The following is a 19,560-nucleotide window of genomic DNA, read 5'->3' on the forward strand; positions in this document are numbered from 1 at the left end:
ATGTACTGTACACTCCGTAATACTGTATAAGCGCAGTTTATTTGATATAAAGCTTTGTTTTTCGTTAGTTTGGATTGTCGTAACGCAGAAAAATAGACAAGCAACAGTTTCGTATTCGGTCGGTCTAGGGTAGCGGTTAGGGATTGCAATTGCTGGATCCTTCATCCAGCAATCCAGCCGGATCCAGCGCATTCTTCAGCCTGCTGGATCCAGCGCTGCGGATCCGCAAATACTCAATTAACTTTCTAAATAATGGAGCAAAAGTCTACGTTGTCGGGGTTGCCGCTTTTCTACGTGCGCTATCGCTCGGCGGCGAGAATGACGTTGCCGTTCAGTGCGGCACGTGCTATACCCCCTCTCTACACTGCACCGCCCGCCCTTTTGCCTCTGCTGATCTAACGGCCAGTTGACTTTCCGCTCTCGCTAAATAAAGTATCTTCGCGCTAAATAAAATAATTAACTCTTCTCCTAGTCCTGATGCATAATTCTAATTTACGGTCAATAGTTCCGTCAATGAATCACGTGACGGAACGATTTATGATTATTTGATGACCCTGGAACCAACTAACGTAGAGGCAGAAAGGGCTTTCTCCGCAGCGGGATATATATATATATATTCATTAAAAAGTAGGTTGGGAGACAACACCATTAATACCATTTGTTTCTTGAGATCCTACTCCCAGAAAAGTAAAAAAAAAAAAAAAAAAAACAGAAGTGATTGATTTAATTTTATTTAATCCTTTAAAATATTTTATTCAACACAAGACTAATATTTTATAACTTCTACTCTAATTGTATTAATTAAGAGTTTTTAACTTTTATTCTGTAAGTGGTTAGTGGGCTAGGCTAGGCAATTTTTTATGAAAATTAGTGAGAAACTGAAACTACCTAGTTAGTTAAATAGTTAATTAAATTAATGAGTATCTTAGATATATGATGATACGAATGTATGTGATTCGTGATTGTGATAATTATAACTAACTACTAGACTACTACTAATTACTTACTCACTACTTTACTAACACAAATAGTTAAATTAGTTACACATAACTACAGACTGATATGTAGAGCCTATATAAGAAAACTGGTAAGACTGATAGCCACTTAGCCACTGATTATCCGTCCTTACATTATTATAATATATTAATATAAATTAATTAGTAGAATTACCTTTGTTATTATTTAACTTAAAGATTACATTGTAATTATAATCTAACTAAACATTTAAAGTTAATTATCTCTATCTTAAGTGTCAAACCGAACCAAAGTTAAGTTTACTACCTAAATGTGTAAGAAGTTTTACTGATTTATAGCGACCAGTCTAAATAATAAAAGTTTCTTAAGTATTTAAAAAAATGTTTTATTTCTTTAAAAAAGAACCATAAATTGCTGGATAGATAGATAGATAACACTTTATTGCACCAAAAATACATCTGCGCTGGATCCGCGCTGGATCCAGCTGGAATGATGTTGGTCCAGCAAAAATCCAGCTGGATTGGAAACACTGCTGGATTGCAATCCCTAGTAGCGGTTACGCGCCAACACCGAAAATGGCGTTTGGGCAGCGAAACTTTGGACGTCGAAGTGATAGAACGACGAAATCGGTGTCGATTTGTACAGAACGACGGGATCTACAATAATATTTAGCAATAATAACCGATAAAATAGTAATTGCGAAGTTATAAGCCGATAACCCCGCTGATCGAAGAAAATTTTCATGTCGAAGAAATTGCGAAGAAAATACAAACAGAAATGTGAGAAACGTATATGATTGAAAATGAATCAGAAAAGCCCAAAATGACTAATGCCGGACGATGCATATTGTACAGAGAGTGTAGGAAATTTCAGCCTGTCAACTTGGACGCGAATATTTCCAGTGCGAAATTTAAATTTCGGAAATTCACGTTTTTCAGAAGTTTACCAAAATAACGCCATAAAGTTAAAATCGGGTATTGAAAAACACCATCGACGACAACTCGCTTTTCCACCAAAACTCCGCCGCTGCCACTATACGAGATGGACCGTGCTGGACCAAAAGTAACGGGCGATAAGCGTTTTCTCTTCTGTTTAAATCAGTTTAAATTTACCGCCTCCTGGCTTTAATAAAATTCGATTTTACGACGCCACGCGAGTATTTTTATTATTTAAATCAAATTTATCAATTAATTTAAATTAATTCGTGAATTTTTTATACGATGTGGAAATGACGTAGCTAATTACGTAATCGATTTTACGCCAAGTTTTTCGTTTTCTGTAATTGTATAAAATGTGTTTTAATAAAAAAAATTTATATATTTGTGTACAAAACAAGCTTAAATAGACTTGGCCGAATATTACATAATAAAAAGGAGACGTTAATAAGTCGGGGAAAGTCAGGAAATCGCGGATCGAATTACCTGTACAAACCCCGTATAAGAAAATTTTGTCTTGGTTATAATAATCTCCCTGTTTATATTTGCGCTGAGGCACAGAGCGGTATGCAACCATCGTTTAATATAATAACATATCCATACACGTACTCGTAGCCATTGTTTACATTTCATCAGTGCCGCTACAAAATGCGGTGGCAGCGACGGGGGAGATTAACGTGAATAAATACTCGTTCGAAATAAAACTCATTATTGTTTTATAATTTTGTAACGCAATATACGAATAGTTGACGAAGTGATTATGCTTCGACGTGATCGAGAATCTTACAAGTTACTATCGTCTTTGTATTATCGATTGAAAAAGTCGGCCATTGTTAAGAATTTCAAACACTTTTTACTGTTTATGATTTAAAAAACGGCGTTTAAGGTAGAATGAACTTAATCACTTTCGGATTGTTTGCTGAAGCGAGTGACGATAATCGGTCCCCGAGTAAACACGATTACAACTTGTCGTGTTTCTAAATACACTAATTCTAATAAACGAATTACCCGTAATTAATAGAAATGAATGTTATCGCCCTAAATAAATGACACGTACTTAAACTATTAAAAATAACAACACGCTGTATTTTTACAACGAATGAAAGTTGACTTAATTCTATAAAATACTTTTTTTTCGGTACGTAAAATCAATTGTTTTATATACAATACGAAAATTACAAAACGAAGAAAAGAAAACTCTAAAAACCTCTTGTTTTATGTTCAATAGAAACTAAAACACGAGTATTACATACTTTTCAAAGAAATGCACTAAAACCAACCAATTTTTGTTCTTCCCCTTTTTTTCCATTAAAGTCGTCATTCGTTATTATTATCGTGTTTAATAATAAGATACTTTAAACTAGCGTCAAAACGGAATTTTTGTGAGCAATAATTACGGAAGAATGGCTTCTCTCCGGTGTGAAGACGATGTGTTAATATATTATCTTTTCGTGACAAATTTCGTTTGCAACGATCACGGGCAAAGGGTTTCTCTCCCGTATGAATCTTGATGTGCCTACTTAAACTGCCGAATTGATTGAACCGACGACCACAGAATTGGCAAGACGGGAGCCCTTCTCCAGTGTCAATCCTTCGATGATATTTTAATCCGTCCTTCGAAGCGAATTCTTTCTCGTAACTGTCACGTCGATACTTCCCATTTCTTAACCTCCGATCGTGTAAACCTGTAAAATATGATAAGAGCATTAAAACCAAAACTACCTTCAATTTATTGCTAGTCAAATATGTAAATATCTAAATTTAAGCGCACTGCTTTTAAAATTTTGTGTGCAGATAGAAAAAAAATTTCTTTTTCTAGCAAGTTTCCTTAAACTAAAATTTAAACCTTACAATTGAAATATAATTTTTTACGTATCGTACATAAACTTCATACACCAGTATTCACAAATACGACACAATCACAAATTAATGTAATTTCTACATTTATTTTGAAACAGTGTATACAAAGTGCATTTTGCAAAATAACAACATATTTAGAAATTATTTAAAATATCTTCATTTTTGTTTTTCTTCATTTCCTTGAAATATATATATATATATATTTCAAGCAAATGAAGAGAAACAAAAATAGACGAAAATTCAACACGCAGCGACACGCAACGGAAAATTTAACACGAAACGACACGCATATATATATATACAGTCAAACCTGTTTTTATGCTCTTTTTATGTGCGATTTTTATTTGTGCGATTTTTTTAATGCGAATTTTTAATTTGTGCGGTATAGTTGGCGACTAGTCTCGTGCGATTCGTCATGTCTTACGTTGACTTATTATAGCTAAATAAACTTATTATAGCATAAATGCACTTATTATAGTAATATTATTGCATGAATATGCGAAAAATGAAATAATTTACTTTTTAAGTCAACAAAACACCACCTGGACAAAAATATGTAAAACAGACGATAGACCAGACGATGCAGTCAAGTGCTGACATCTGTTGTCAATAAGTTCTATTTCGTACGGTTTTGAGTTATTTTCTATGTGAGACTTTTTTTATGCGGTCCCTGTTGACCGCATAAAAAAAATATTTTTTAATTGTGTCGCGAAAACTATTATTTACAGCCATTCGTGAAGTTTCGTGAGATATTTTTTATGCGTTTTTTTTAATGCGGTCCCTATCCCCCGCATAAAAACAGGTTTGACTGTATATATATATTTCAAGCAAATGAAGAGAAACAAAAATCGACGAAAATTCAACACGAAGCGACACGCAACGGAAAATTCAACACGAAACGACACGCATATATATATATATATATATATATATATATATTTCATATTGTATAACTTTTTATCGCTGGCTTCAATTCAGTCTTCTGTAAACAGAACTTAAACGCACTCCTCCACTCGTTTTTTTTCCTGGAAACGATTCTTCATTTGTTACTTTTCCCTTTATTGGTTGATAGTGAATCTGAAAATAACAAATCTTTGTTATTTTCAGACTTCATACAATACGAGAATGACGTCATACATTATTTTATAAGACAAATATTTCAAAATTAAATAATTTTTGAATTTTTCTTGGACACATCCCACCACAAAATTGACGCTGAGTTCAAAATCTGAAAAATAAACGAATTCGAGTTAATTTTTTAATCCAGGAATACGTACGAACTACATTGATAAAATGATATTAATTATTAAATTATTAATACGATCTTTAAAGTAGTTTTATCTGGATGGTTAGAAACAAGTACAGTAGAGTCGAAAATCGAAATCAATTGGGGACTGGGTTGTTCAGATTAGTGATTTGTTCCGATTACCGATTATGTACGAAAAAAATATGTTAAACTGTCCGATGTTCAAATTTTTCTCCGTTGCGTGTCGCTTCGTGTCGAATTTTCGTCGATTTTAAGCCAAACGAAAATTTTTATAATATTAATCGAGGCTACCGTATCGTTAAAAATTATTTCTGCATTTTGTACAAACAAAATAAATATATTGAAAAATATAAAAAACATGAAAATTATACTTTAGAAGTAAATTTAGTATCAAAAACGTTCGATTCGGCACGACACAGTCCGACTGAAAATCGTTCCGATTACCGGGGTTCCGATTAACGACTCTCTACTGTAGATGGGATAATACTGTATTTTACGAAGATCCTTTCCTTTCGTTTTCATATTTTACAGCTTTGATTGAAGAATTTGAAATTATAAAAACAACCATTTCTAACCTTTTCTTGAAAATTGTGGTTTGAAAGATGCTGGAGAAAAACTTACAGATCTACTTACGTTTGTCGACACTAAGTCAAAAATCTTCGGTTGATGAAGAAACTTCGAGCACTTTCAATACTTCGAAACTTTACAACAGCGATTCTCAACCTTCTTAGCTCCGCGACTCCCAAATAGTAAATATAAATAAAATTAATATTTCGCGACCCCCATCCAGTTTCAATTAGTAATAGTAAACCTTACTATTACTAATTGAATTTTGACTGTAATTATAAATGTAAACTTTTTTAAACATTATATAATCACATTGCACTAATTTTATAAATTAAGAAAATACCGACAGTATAAAAAATGCAATACAACTATTCTTATTTTACGTCGCTGCGTTTATAGCGACGGGTATGGCGGGTAACACGCATGTATGACGTATACTGTACATACATCCATGTATGGAGAAAATTTTAAATGAGAAACAAATGCAACCATCACATTAATTTCTTTTCTTTACGCGTGTACTTGTTGTAAGTAAAACGTTTACAAGTTTATAATAAATGATTTTTTCTCATAAAATGATTTTGTTATTGTTTCGCGACCCCCCTTTAATATCGCCGCCATCCCCAGGTTGAGAAACGCTGGTTTAGAACAATAAGTTTAATTTCACACGCAGCAAAAATACAAATTTCACATAAAAAGCGACGAATTTAACCAATTAAAATGTCTTTTCAGACCTTATCGATTCAAAAATCTCCGTTAAGATTTTTAATAAATTTCACTGTTAATGATAAGTAATACAAAACTATGCAGTGTAATACAGAACAACGGATCACTGTCAGCAAACAAGGTTAGTGTTGCGCTAATTCTATCCAAAAACAAACTAACGCGATTAAGGGAAATGGATTCTACCGAACTAAAGAAATGATAGACGTACAGTACCTGTATTTACGATAATGTATTTTAAACTTCCATTCATTAAAAGATAATTTTACGAAACATTTTCTGTTCATTTACATAAAATCAAATGTATTTTACAAAATGTAAAAAATACAAATCGAGAAAACTTCAAACATTTCTTGTTTTTATGTTAAATAAAATCTAAATACGAATATTAGTACAAATAAATACTTTTGTTAACATTTTCCTCCATAATAAATACCGTTATTCATTATTATTATTATTATTATGATATTTAATAATATGATAATTTAAATTACTTTTACAACGGAACTTTTGTAGACACTAGGTACACGAGGATGACTTTGCCATCGAATGAGTTCGAAGATGTCGAATCAGATTTTCTTTCAGTGTAAAACGTTGTTTACAATGATCACAAGTGAAAGGCTTCTCTCCGGTGTGAGTTCGGATATGTTGAATCAGATTTCCTTTCAGTGTAAAACTCCGTTTGCAATGATCGCAGGTAAAGAGTTTTTCTCGGGTGTGAATATTCACGTGATTATGTAGACTGCCGGAATGATTGAACTGACGATTACAGAATTTGCAAGACAAGAGCCCTTCTCCCGTGTGAATCCTTTGATGACATTTTAAATTATACTTCCCAGCGAATTCTTTCTTGCAACTGTCACATTTATACTTCCCATTCTTTGACTTCTGAATGTTTAAACCTGTAAAATACGATAAATAAAACTATTAAAAGCATTGTCTAAAGATCGAAACACTTCAATTTATTGTTGATCAAATATCAAAATTCAAGCGCTATATTTTTAAAGTTTTGTATGCGGATAGAAAACTATTTTGCAATTTTCCCACGAGTTTCCTTAAACTAAAAGTTAAGGGTTACAATCTATTGCCACGATTTCGCCACACCACACCCTCACTGTTTACACCACCGTTCACGAATATTATCAACAGACATAAATACTATCACAAATCAATGTAATTTATACAGTTTTTTCTGGAAACAGTTTATACGCATTTTGCAACAAAAATATGTAGATAATAATGTTAAAATATCTTCATTTAATTTTCTGTTTTTCATCGTTTGCACGAAATATACTTTCTCCTTCGATGACTTCTTTTATGATTTCTTATCACTGATTTCTGATTGTCTTCCTTAAACAAAAGTTTAACACATTCTTCGGCTGTTATGAGAAATGGTCTTAATTGGTGGATGGGGATCTGGAAATAATAAAATGCTCTGTATAAGACATAATACGAGAATGAGGTCAAACAATACTTTCTACATCAAATTAAATATTTTAAAACTAAAACTGATAATTCTGGAAATTCTTCGACATTTTCCATCAGGAAATTAAATCTTTATCGAAATCTGAAAAAGAAAGAGATTCCAGTTAATATTCCTCATTAAAGTATGTGTTTACACCCATTAAATTTCATTCCACATAACAGGAAATATCTGAGAAACCTTGACTCGCGCTTCGTAAGAAACCTTTCTTCTGTATTTTCCTGGTAATATAATCAGCAAAAAGATTTTCTTCTTCAATCGAGATTGTAAATCAGTACAGTACGTCAGATTAATAAATTGTATTCATTCTATTGATAATCGAATTGAAAAATAAAAAACTGTAAAAATGATGAAGAAAAGACAAAACTAACTTTTAATATAGAGCTAAAGTTAACAATATTTGCCGAATATAATCACTTATTTCGGAAACTACTGAAAAGGGAAACCCCTTTTCAGTTGTTACCGAAATAAGTGATTAAACACAGACGAATAAACACTGAATAAGAGGTGCTGAATTTTTTAAATTTATAAAATTTTATTTCTCCTGCAATTTTTATCAAAATGGTATTGAAGTTCTTTCTTACGTTATTCTGTAAACGTTCGACTGAGTTTGAGAATTTCGAAACAGCATTTGTAACATTCAAAGGTTTACCAGTTGTCGCGTAAAGTGCTTCCCTCGTCTTTCTTTTCCATATTTAAACTGGAAATTGCCTGTTTTACGAATCTCGACTTTTTCGTCGATGGCTTTTCCAGTTTAATCTCTCACCGTGACACTGTCTCTCCCACTTCCAGTTTGAAAAATACTTTACATTATCTTTTCAACTCTGTTTTCGAAGATGGCGAAAAAGAAAAGACAAAAACGTAAACAAGTGAGGGGGTTTTGGACCTCACATATAACATACGAATAGTATGGCGATGGGTCAAAAAACGACCCCCTTCCCTAGATTTTTACATTCTTGGACCCGGGACAGGATGAAACGCCTAGAAATACAAGATAACTGGGGGATTTTCCTGTATGTATAGATGTTAGTGCGAGTTTGTGTCCGTGGCCCGATTTTTAGTCACATTTTTTAAAGCTGAATAATTTTTGTGATTTTTGTCGAAATTTTCTGAAATTTTGCGGGGAGGTTTGGCTATTAGGGGGATTCGTACTTTTAAATTTTGGTGATTAAAAGTCGAGAAGTGAAGAAATAATGGGAGTCGTGTGTATATCCAGTAGGGTCACACTTCATGACGATTTTATTCGTTATTAGCATTCACAATTTTAATAAAATCCATCCTAACCCTCAAAATTAAACTTTTTGCCATTTTATAATAGATAAAAATATAAAGTTTTTAAACAAAATATCACAACAGATAGCGTGACCAAACGTTGTCTGGTCAAAGTCTATAAACGTAAGATCGAGACACCAACGTCCCCTATGGAACCGCCCTTTTGGATCCGCAGTTCCAAAGTCGGGGTATAGATTTCACGCTATCTGCGTGCCGTAAGCTGTACGTTCCTCGAAGTTCGAGCCACGTAATTCCTTTTATAATTTCAAATAGAGTATATTTTTCATTTAGTGGTTATCCAATATCACTTCCTAATTAAAGGCTTTAACTAAGTAGGTTTCAAAATAAAAAGCTGCGTCAATGTTACTTATAATAAAGTACCGGAATAAATTTATTTAGTTTTGTATATTCGCATGCACAAACTGCAAACAGGAGCTCAGATGAAACATTTTTATAAATTAAAATTAGATGAAGAGAAAAGAAAACCATTCTTACAAACTTTACGTATTATGCAAAGTAAACGTTCAAAAGTGTTTGGAAAAGATGATAATTTTCTTCATTTGGGAACTTTCTTATGCACATAAACCAAGTTTAATTATTTTATAGAGAATAAAATAAATATACAGTAGAGACTCATAAATCGGCACCCCGGTAATCAGAATCGCCGGTAATCGGCACGATTTTCAGTCGGACTGTGTCGTGCCGAATCGAACGTTTTTGATACTAAATTTACTTCTAAAGTATAATTTTCATGTTTTTATATTCTTCAATATATTTATTTTGTTTGTACAAAATGCAGAAATAATTTTTAACGATACGATAGCCTCGATTATTATTATAAAAATTTTCGTTAGGCTTAAAATCGACGAAAATTCAACACGAAGCGACACGCGAACGGAGAAAAATTTGAACATCGGACAGGTTAATATATTTTTTCGTACATAAACTGTAATCGGAACAAATCCCTAATCTGAACAACCCCAGTCCCCAATTGATTCCGATTTTCGGTTCACTACTGTATTTATAAAAATTTATTAAACAGTAGACAAAAAATAGAAATACCTACTTCAAGTTCATTTATTGTTTATTTTATAATAAAATGACTATTAAGCAACAGTTAATTAAAATATGCAATTTGTAGTATGTTACATTACTCTCAATTATAATTAAATATTACCTTAAATGGCTGAAAGTTTTAATTTCAATTACTATATTTTATTTTAAATTTAAAAATGTGTTTTTTAGTCCACATACAATATTATTTCATTTATTCTCTGTAATAAATCTCTTATACTAATGTTTCTGTTACTCTGTTTAATAAGTTACATAATGTTATATAACCTGTCAGAAAACTAAAACTTTACCACAAATCTTTTAAAATGTAAGAGGCATGTTTTTTCTTCATACACATTAAGTTGAGTACATTATCAAACAATTAAATGTCAATTAAGGCAGCATTTCTTTAATTATATTTATTCAAACTTATTGTACGATAGTCATTAAGTAGAAATTAGTTTGGTTAAATTTCATCTAGGCAGTCAGATGTCAGTCTCTATTTACAGCACTTTTTAAAACCTTTTTATATTTTTAACTATTATAAAAGGGCTAAAAGCTTAATTTTGTCGGTAGGAATGACTTATTAAAAACTGTAATTGCTAGTAACCAGTAAAATCGTCATTAAGACCGACCCTACGAGAGATGCACGCGACCCCCTTTATCTTCCGACCCTCTCGACTTTTAATCACCAAAATTTAACAGCATCGATCACCCTAATAAACGAACCTCCCTGCAAAATATCAGAAATTTTCGACACGAAGCGCGAGTTATTAAACTTCAAACAAGGTGACCAAAGAAACATCCATACATACAGAAATTACCTCCGAATTTTTTGCATTTCTCGACGTTTCGAGGTGTCCAAAAGTGTAAATATATTGTGGGTCATTTTTTGCCGGATGGCCATACTTTCCCTGTGTATAACATCCGAGAAAGTAATAAGGCTTTATTATGGAAGTCGGGAACGGATTAGTCTATTTTACACTGTTTCTTATGGAACAATCTGTTTCGGTTTTCGAACAACATTTAAGAACGAATTAACTTGGAAAACCGAGGTTTCATTGTATTTGTTCTTCTCGTGTATATCTTCCTAAGTTGCATAATATATGTATTTTTCTTCAATTTAATTGGGCAACACGATTTAAAATTAATTGCTTTATATACGTTACAAGATAATTTTACGTTTTAAAAGTACTTTTGAAAAATCGTAATGCAAGTTTAGTTCCGTCTTTTAAATTACAATTAACATTGTCTTCCGGGTGGTTGGTGACCCGTTGTGATTGTCGGATTACAAGGAGATAAGAAATTCGTTTATTCGTCTACAAACCCCTTTCTAGCGGTTACCAAAGTAAGAATCTAACTCTGTGGACAAGAATTCCATCGTGTTGCATTCATTTCGACTTAGGCCAGGAACACAAATGCGTAAAATTCGGCGTAAAATCTAGCATAAAACAGAAAGCGTAAAAAATTTTCTGAAATTTTGGCTGAAAAATAACTGAAAAAAAAATAGAGCGTGTCTCTACTTTTTACGCCACGACCCCCTTTACACGTGTTTTTTATTCTAATGATGGCGGCAATGGCGGTTAGCCCTACAATCGCGACGGTCTCCAAGAATAGAAAATAAATGAAATAGAAGACTTTATTGAATCCTTCGACCACATCAGTGTCTTTATGACAAAAAAGTGTCACGTATATACTATATTTAAACAAAGTTTATGGACGGCCATAGGTGCTAAATTTCAAGTAACAGGCAGGTGTCGTAGAATCGATATATAGTATTTAGATCACACGTTATTTCAGTTCGGAATACAAGTCTATTAATTTAAAGTTTCTAAATTATAGCAGAGGCAGCGGAGAAAAAATAGAAGGTATATAACAAAGGGATAGATACGAGAGGAAAATGTTTAAAATAAAGCAAAATCTACCGACTTGGTGTGGAAGATTGCATTTCGGAAAGACGACGGCACAAAAAACGAATACAAGTTTCCATCCGTTCGATAATCACAATAAAAAATATACTTTACCAGGTCTTTACTTCCGCCCGTTATTTTCCAATACGTAACGTAACTGTCAATTTTTTAAAAAAAAGAACAAGTGGCGCCACCTAATTAAAATTTAAAATAGTTAATTTCTAAGCGTAAAGTACAAAAATTGATGTTTCACTACGTTGTGAGAACATACAGTACACTATAAATAAGGTGACCAACTTTTTTATAATGAAAAGGAGGACACATAAATTGAAGGAAAAAATATTGTAAATGCAAGAAACATTTTATTCATTGCAATAATAATACACTATAATAATCTCTACTGCATGCGCAGTGGCGTAGCTAGCACGGGTGACACCCGGGGCGGACCGCCCCCAACGCCCCCCTCGGTACGCCTCGGTGTGCATGCGTATGTGCCGTGTTGTGTTTCGGTAAAAAGTAAACAAAGCTACTTGCATGCAGCGCACTCTCTCGAGGTCTCTTGTGCAAAGCACATGCGTTTCATAATCGCGTTTTGCTGCACTGTACCGAGCCTCGATGAACCGTCGTGTCAAATACAAACACATCACGTCACATTACATGCAACGGATCGGCTCAGCATCAATCAAATATGGAGATTTACAGATTAGTCTTCAAATATCAAAAAGAAGGACATTTTTCGAGGGAGGACAGAACTTACAAAAGGAGGACGGTTGGTCATCTTACTATAAAGGATTTTTCGAAATTTCCCCCGCGGGGGAGAGAGAGGATTAAGGATTACCCTGAAGAACTCGGCTTCTACTATACTATTTTAGAAGCAGTTTTTAGATGAGTTTTTTTGGAAATCGAACATATTTATAACCCATCTAAAAATTTTCCAGTCAGTCTCGGAGGAGGGGGACCTAATTCTTGCACCCGATGAAAACAGGTAAGATCGGCTATATGATTAAAAAGGTTATCTTACGTATGAAATTCTCAGGAGGAGAGCCTATCGTTGACCAGATTATCAAGCTAATTGACACAGCAGGACTAGGAAATGTAGGATATTTAGGAGTTACCGCAGGTTTCTGGCGAGAGCCTTACCAACGACGACCTTCGAGAACTGGCAGAACAAGAAATTCATGTACAACTGGATAATGCTGATTCTGAAAACGAAGAGTCCAAAAATTTCTCTACAGATTTCCTTAGTAAAAGTTTGGTAACGATAACCGAAATCATTGATCAAATTGTAGCGAATGATCCAGATTTTGAAAGCAGTGCAAAAGCAAAATGAGGCGTTTTGGTTGCACTCTTCCGCTCCCAACATTCGCTTAAAGAAAGAAAAACAAAGCGACAAATGAAACTTCGCGACTTTTTTGCAAAAAAAAAAAAAAACAGAAATTTCAGAAAAGTCAGGACCTTGGTCACAAAAAATGAACTTTACATTTCTGTGTGCATGTTTATGTGTTATTCAACATATATTGCTATACAAATTAATATAAAAATAACCTAAAATTGAAGTAAAATTTATATATTTTTGGTGGCGTGTTCCCCTATTCCTATTTACTCTATGTTAAAATGACCTCGTTTAATGCTGTTTCGTTTAGCGCTTTGTCGTCTAGGAACGCATCTACCGTGTTAAGCGAGGTCTTACTGTACCAAGCTTGGAAAGACTAGTATCGAAAGAAATATGGAAGAATCTTCAAAATGTGTTCGAATAATCAGCAGGATATCATTTTCAAAATTTTAAATTCTTAAAATCTATATATCCAGATACTGTTCGTTTTAAAATGGTTCATTGCTCTGTGAGATTTTGTACATCAAATAAATCGGAAAAAATATGAAATAGTAAATCTTTATCATGGAAAACAATAAAAGTGGCACCTTTATAAATGTTTGTATTATTTCGATAACCACTGTATATGCTATATTTAAAGAAGAAGACTAAATAGATTAATTTGGTAATACGAATTGGAATTGCTTTTATATGTTAAGTCATAAGGAACCGAGAGATAGGTATCAGCTTATATTTTAATTCGGTTGTAGAAATGTTGTTTTATGCTAACGTAACTTTAGGAAGTGCGAGAATTTTTTAAAGGTTATTTCGTTTATTATATTTACAAACAGTCGCGACCACGAGTGGATCAAAATATTCACGATGCACCAGTTATGCCTACAGGGGTGGCCAAAAATGATGTACTAGTTTTGGCCACCGTATGGATTCTTTTCGTACGCATTGTTAGGGTATTATACTTATATTAGAATTTTACTTTTTTCCAGTCAAATAAAAGCAAATAGTTTTATAAGTAAACTATACAACAATTTGCTGTGGCAGTAATATTTTGAGTAGTATTATTATAATATGGTTAATATAAAGTAGACTTGATGGGTATAAAACTACAAAATATTTTTCCTCGGTAATTTCACTAGTTTAAAAGCTGGAATAATATTCACAGGTTATTGACTATATATTATGTTCAGTTTTTGTCAATTATATTAAAAAATATTCTCGTAAAACAGTTTTAATAGTTTGATTGATGGATATATGCTCTCGAAGTCCATTACCGACCCAACTTCGTTATCCATTAACGCTAAATCCTGCAGATCCTTTACCACATTCATCGGGTTCTTTGTAACACAATGGTGATCCCCAATCAACTCCGACAAATACGCATGCATACGTTTTTCCAGTTTATACGTGGGGCCTTTACATTTCTCTACTACCGGTCTAATTTCTTTGTTGGTTTCATGCGTCTTCGCGAAACCAAACAACCTGGGTACACCTGGGCTTGTGACGTGCGCTCCTTTCAGAAAAGGGAAGAATGATGTCAAGGGCGATTTTTCCAATCTTTTTACTTTTCTGTCGATTTTTTCTACTGTATCGCGGTCTACCCTTTCGCATTTCGTTTTTCTTACGTAGTCTTCTAGGGCCCCAACATGTCGTTGCTTTTTCATTACTACCGAATGTTTGCTTTTATCTGCTCTAGTAACTATTAGACTATTGTCAGTCAACCATTGGAGATTGGAGAAATCGCCCTTGACATCATTCTACCCTTTTCTGAAAAGAGCGCACGTCACAAGCCCAGGTGTACCCAGGTTGTTTGGTTTCGCGAAGACGCTTGAAACCAACAAAGAAATTAGACCGGTAGTGAAGTGTGAAGGCCCCACGTATAAACTGGAAAAACGTATGCATGCGTATTTGTCGGAGTTGATTGGGGGATCATCATTGTATTACAAAGAACCCGATGAATGTGGTAAAGGATCTGCAAAAGTTAGCGTTAATGGATAACGAAGTTGGGTCGGTAATGGACTTCGAGTTTTAATAGTTTTACTTGCATTAAACATTGGGTAACCGCAACTGGTACACGGATGGGCCGGAACTGGTATAGGCACGGTCAAAACTGGTGATTTTTGCAATATTTTAAAAAATTCTAAATTTGGTTTATAAAATGTTAAAATTATTAAAAATTAATGTCATAAAGTGAACGAGAACGTGATTTCTGATTATTTTTACTATGTTTCATTGCTTTAAAAATTGTGAGAATATAAAAATATTTTTTAAAGTTGAAAATTGTTTTAATATGGCCACAAGTACGGTACATCTACCCGATTAATTATTATTGCATTTAACGGTCTAGATTATTGTCGATAATATGTCTATTGTTTTAGACTGTTCTGCGGAAATCCGGGCAAAATCTTAATTTAAAAAATGAATAATTTGCTATATCCTAAGTTTGAGTTACTGTTTTGTTTTACGAGCGTATGACAGCGTGTAGCTTGGATACTTTAATCAGTGTGTTGTTAAGATCCGTTGTGTAGCTCCATCTAGCGGAAGAAAATATTTTCCTTTGGACGCAACACTTCTATGGGATTTTCGCCATTTGACTAGGCTGTTTTTATTGTAGATTGTGTTTCGACAAACATAGCGGAAAATTTGTCTTATTTTGCAAAGTACGTGTACGAAGACGAAATAATACAAAATCACTTTTAAATTTCACGACGATTAATTTGTGATCGATTCGATCTTATAGAAAAGTTTGACCACCAAGTGTTTACTGAAAGATGTCGGCTCTGTGAAAGAATTGTTGTATACTTATGTGACGAAATCAAGAGCCTCTTGCGGTCATATAATACAACAGGAAACCGTCCTATATTACCTCTATTGCAGTTATCGATTAGTTTACAATTTTATGCCACTGGAACTTTTATCACGAAGTGGGAGATCTGACATCAACGTCGAAATCGAGTGTATGTAATTAAAACTGTATCTAAAGCTTTGGGGAGCCTTTCAATAAAGTGCATGGCATTTCCATCGACCGTGCTGGAATATAGGAGTCATTAAAAAAATTTACGATATTGCCAAGTTTCCAGGTGTTATAGGTGCCGTAGAGTGTACTGGTGTTCCAACTTCATCTCAGAAACAAATGCAGAATTATTTAAAAATAATTGAAAAATAACTTTTCCTAATATCCAAGTATGTTAAATTATACATTGTTCCTTATCACAGTGTTTACACGAATAAATTGTGTATTTAAATTTTAATAAATATATATTACATCTTTCGTTCAATTAATATTTTTCGGTAGTCGGCGATACTGATTTACTAAAGAGAAACTCGGTAGCAAGATGGGCTGGATCGGTACACGATTCTACAATATTTAATAATTCGGAATTGTCTGAAATTTGAGAATAGAGTTCCACCCGTCACACGCTATCTTCTAACAGATGGTAGTTATCCTTGCAAACCAGTGGCGTGCCGTGACATTTGATGATAGGGAAGCTGTGTTTCTGTAAGAAGCCGACTTCCAGGGGCAATCAATTAATTGCGTGTCAGTAATGGTCTAGGGTCCATTCGTACATAGGTGGTGGCTGTAGAGACAAAGACGACAAGTATCTGACAAAAACCGTTTATTTTAACATAAAATAAACATACACTATGTACAAAATAGTTTGCTTTAGGACAATCGGCCGTTCGGACGTCCCGAGCGTCGATGTGGTTCTTTGATGGTCGATCGAAGGTGGCTCCGGGAAAGTGGCGTTGACGAGTCCGTAAGGCACGGGGAGGCTTTGTCCGTTGGAGTCAGGGACACGGTCTATGTCCGAAGTGGCACGGGTTACGGGTTGGCACAATAGACGAGAAATTGTTTTTTTTTTTTTTTTTTTTTTGCGCGTTGACACACGGCGTTTTGGTTATTCGGAACGTTAACCGAGTGCCAGGTGTCCTCGATTGTCGGAAATTATATCAATCTCCGTTCTTTCTTTCATCCATTTTGATTGGTCGTTCTCCCTCAATCACGCTTCCCTAGTGGTGGGTCCCTGGTTACTAAACGTAACGAGACTCTTACCTGGAAAGTGAGAAAAGTCAAAATCAAAGATAAATTCGATCTTCCACCGATCATAGAACGATTCCTTCCGCGATTTATGGTTTCTGCCTGGCAGTTTGATATAAACAATGGGTGTCCGACTACAAGCGACTTTTACCTATGTTTTTCTAAACTAATAAATTTTTCTCTAAATTAACCGTTTTTTCGCGTCTTTCGTGACGGGTCAGACCTGTCCGGTACATGACATTTCCATAAAAGTTTTAAACAAATACTGGAAATGACAAAAATAAACAATTTATGTATTTTAGTTCTAAAATACAAATAATACATACATAATACAAATTAATACGATACAAACAATGATAGAAAAACTTTTTAAAAATTTTTTTAAACTAATGATATAAACAATGGGTGTCGGCGATTTTTTCCGAAAAGTCGTTAATTACTTTATCATAAAAGTCGCTGGTCGTCGACTCCATCGACGTATTTAAAAGCACTTTTTAAATCTTGTTTTAATTGTTAAATGGCGTCCTCTTTGACTCGAATATCGCTTTCGCCTTATCGTCGACCCCATCTCACCTCCCATCCACTGGCCCGACAAGAAGAGTCCCGACTCTCGGGACCGAAATCGTAAACTTAGCCATCTTGACAAGTGAAAGGTCAACGACCTGTTGCCGGAAAGGGGAGATACGACTTCCTCCTACCTCCCTCGGTCTCACACGTATCTCGGAAGGAATTTCAATAATGCAAAACATAGGGTTTACATACAAAACATAATGCAAAATACGTATCGAAGTTTACACTTAAAAATTATGAAATTTTGTACGGAGGATTTCCAAAACCGCGTTAAAGTGAAACCACGTTGTAGAAGTACCGCGTTGTACGAGGGATACCTGTATTTACGCTAAACAACATCGCAGTTTCCGTGAACGGATTCGACGGTTGTCAGTTATAATTTTAAAATATCCAATTAAAATCTGAAAATATTTTATTCTTAGAAATTTTAACCAACATTTCGAACAGTTACGTTTATTTCTTAAAATATTACAATTTTATGTTCACGCACATTCGTACAACTTTTTAATTCTGTAAACATCGCTAGCGGCTAAATACGGGGCTTTTTTGGCATACGGGTCTAGCAACTTTACCCCCGTTTTTGCTTCCATAGTTTTCGACTTACCATCTTTAGAAAATGCATAATTTCCATAAATCATTATGGAGTCGTAGTCAAAATAGACGTAGAGAACGTTTTTATCCGGTCGAAGACGTGCAAATTGCCCCTCCATTCCTAACGACATCGAAATCTGTATCATCTTTAAAACAATCAACGAAAATATCCGATAATGACACTTACCTTTTTTAATGTTCTGCCAATGAACGATTAGATAATCGTCTCTATCGGATCGATTCTGTTCGTGATGGAAACCCAGCGCGTGACCAATTTCGTGGACAATGGTTCCAACGAAACCGCAACCGTTTCCGAGAGATATAATTTGTTCGCGTCCAATTCGACCAACGTGCGAATAACAACTGAATTAGGTACAATAAAATTATAAAATGATAAAATATTCTGTTAATCACAAGAGAAATACTCACCCCTTTCCTTTAATAAATCTAACGTAAGCTTTTTCTTGTTCTCGTTCTTTGAAAGATATGCACCCTCCTGTCGCTTGATTTATGTGCTCCATTGCTTTATTAATATAACGTTTTATGTTTCCTGTTTTATACAATAGATGTAATAATAATTAATAAAGTCGTCTCGTCGATATTAAGTTGAAAAAACTCTAAAATTACTTAATTCTGGATCGATGACGTAAGGCATTACCCCACCGGTCCAGCGACGTGAAGGTTTCATTATGGCATTTCTGACCTAAATTTTAATTTTAATTAATTTAATTCACTTCCGGAGCATTTAAAATAAACGAACTTACGTCGTTGTCTTCTACTCCAATAATATCTCCTTCGAAGAGATCGGGGTTCTGTAAAGCGACGGATGGAATATCCACTAGAAATTGTGGAAGGATGGCATTATTTTATTACGAAAATGTTTTAAATGAATTTTAAATCGCTAAAAGGATAAACGTGTTACCGTGTCTGGCAAAAGTCACCGTAAACAAGGCAGACAAGACCAACATTTTTAATGGCGTTATCAATA

General features: G+C 34.1%; 1 protein-coding gene across 1 annotated transcript; it reads right to left on the bottom strand.

The window, feature by feature from the left end:
- Positions 1-18,428: 18,428 nt before the first annotated feature.
- Positions 18,429-19,560, bottom strand: LOC136990743 (astacin-like metalloprotease toxin 5). The gene is made up of 6 exons (XM_067289173.1): positions 19,495-19,560; positions 19,337-19,410; positions 19,200-19,275; positions 19,002-19,122; positions 18,760-18,935; positions 18,429-18,693 (listed from the first exon to the last, which is right to left on the bottom strand). The coding sequence occupies exons 1-6, from the start codon at positions 19,538-19,540 to the stop codon at positions 18,464-18,466; spliced, it is 723 nt and encodes a 240-aa protein (XP_067145274.1). The 5' UTR covers positions 19,541-19,560; the 3' UTR covers positions 18,429-18,463.

Source organism: Centruroides vittatus, unplaced genomic scaffold (genome assembly GCF_030686945.1).
Source record: "Centruroides vittatus isolate TY-2023 unplaced genomic scaffold, ASM3068694v2 contig_134, whole genome shotgun sequence".
Taxonomy (NCBI): Eukaryota; Metazoa; Arthropoda; class Arachnida; order Scorpiones; family Buthidae; genus Centruroides; species Centruroides vittatus.

Coding starts and splice junctions, on each gene's coding strand:
- LOC136990743 (XM_067289173.1), bottom strand. CDS start 19,540: ATGTTGGTCTTGTCTGCCTTGTTTACGGTGACTTTTGCCAGACACG. Junction 19,411..19,494: donor GGTGACTTTTGCCAGACACG/GTAACACGTTTA, acceptor CACAATTTCTAG/TGGATATTCCATCCGTCGCT. Junction 18,936..19,001: donor AGATTTATTAAAGGAAAGGG/GTGAGTATTTCT, acceptor TACCTAATTCAG/TTGTTATTCGCACGTTGGTC.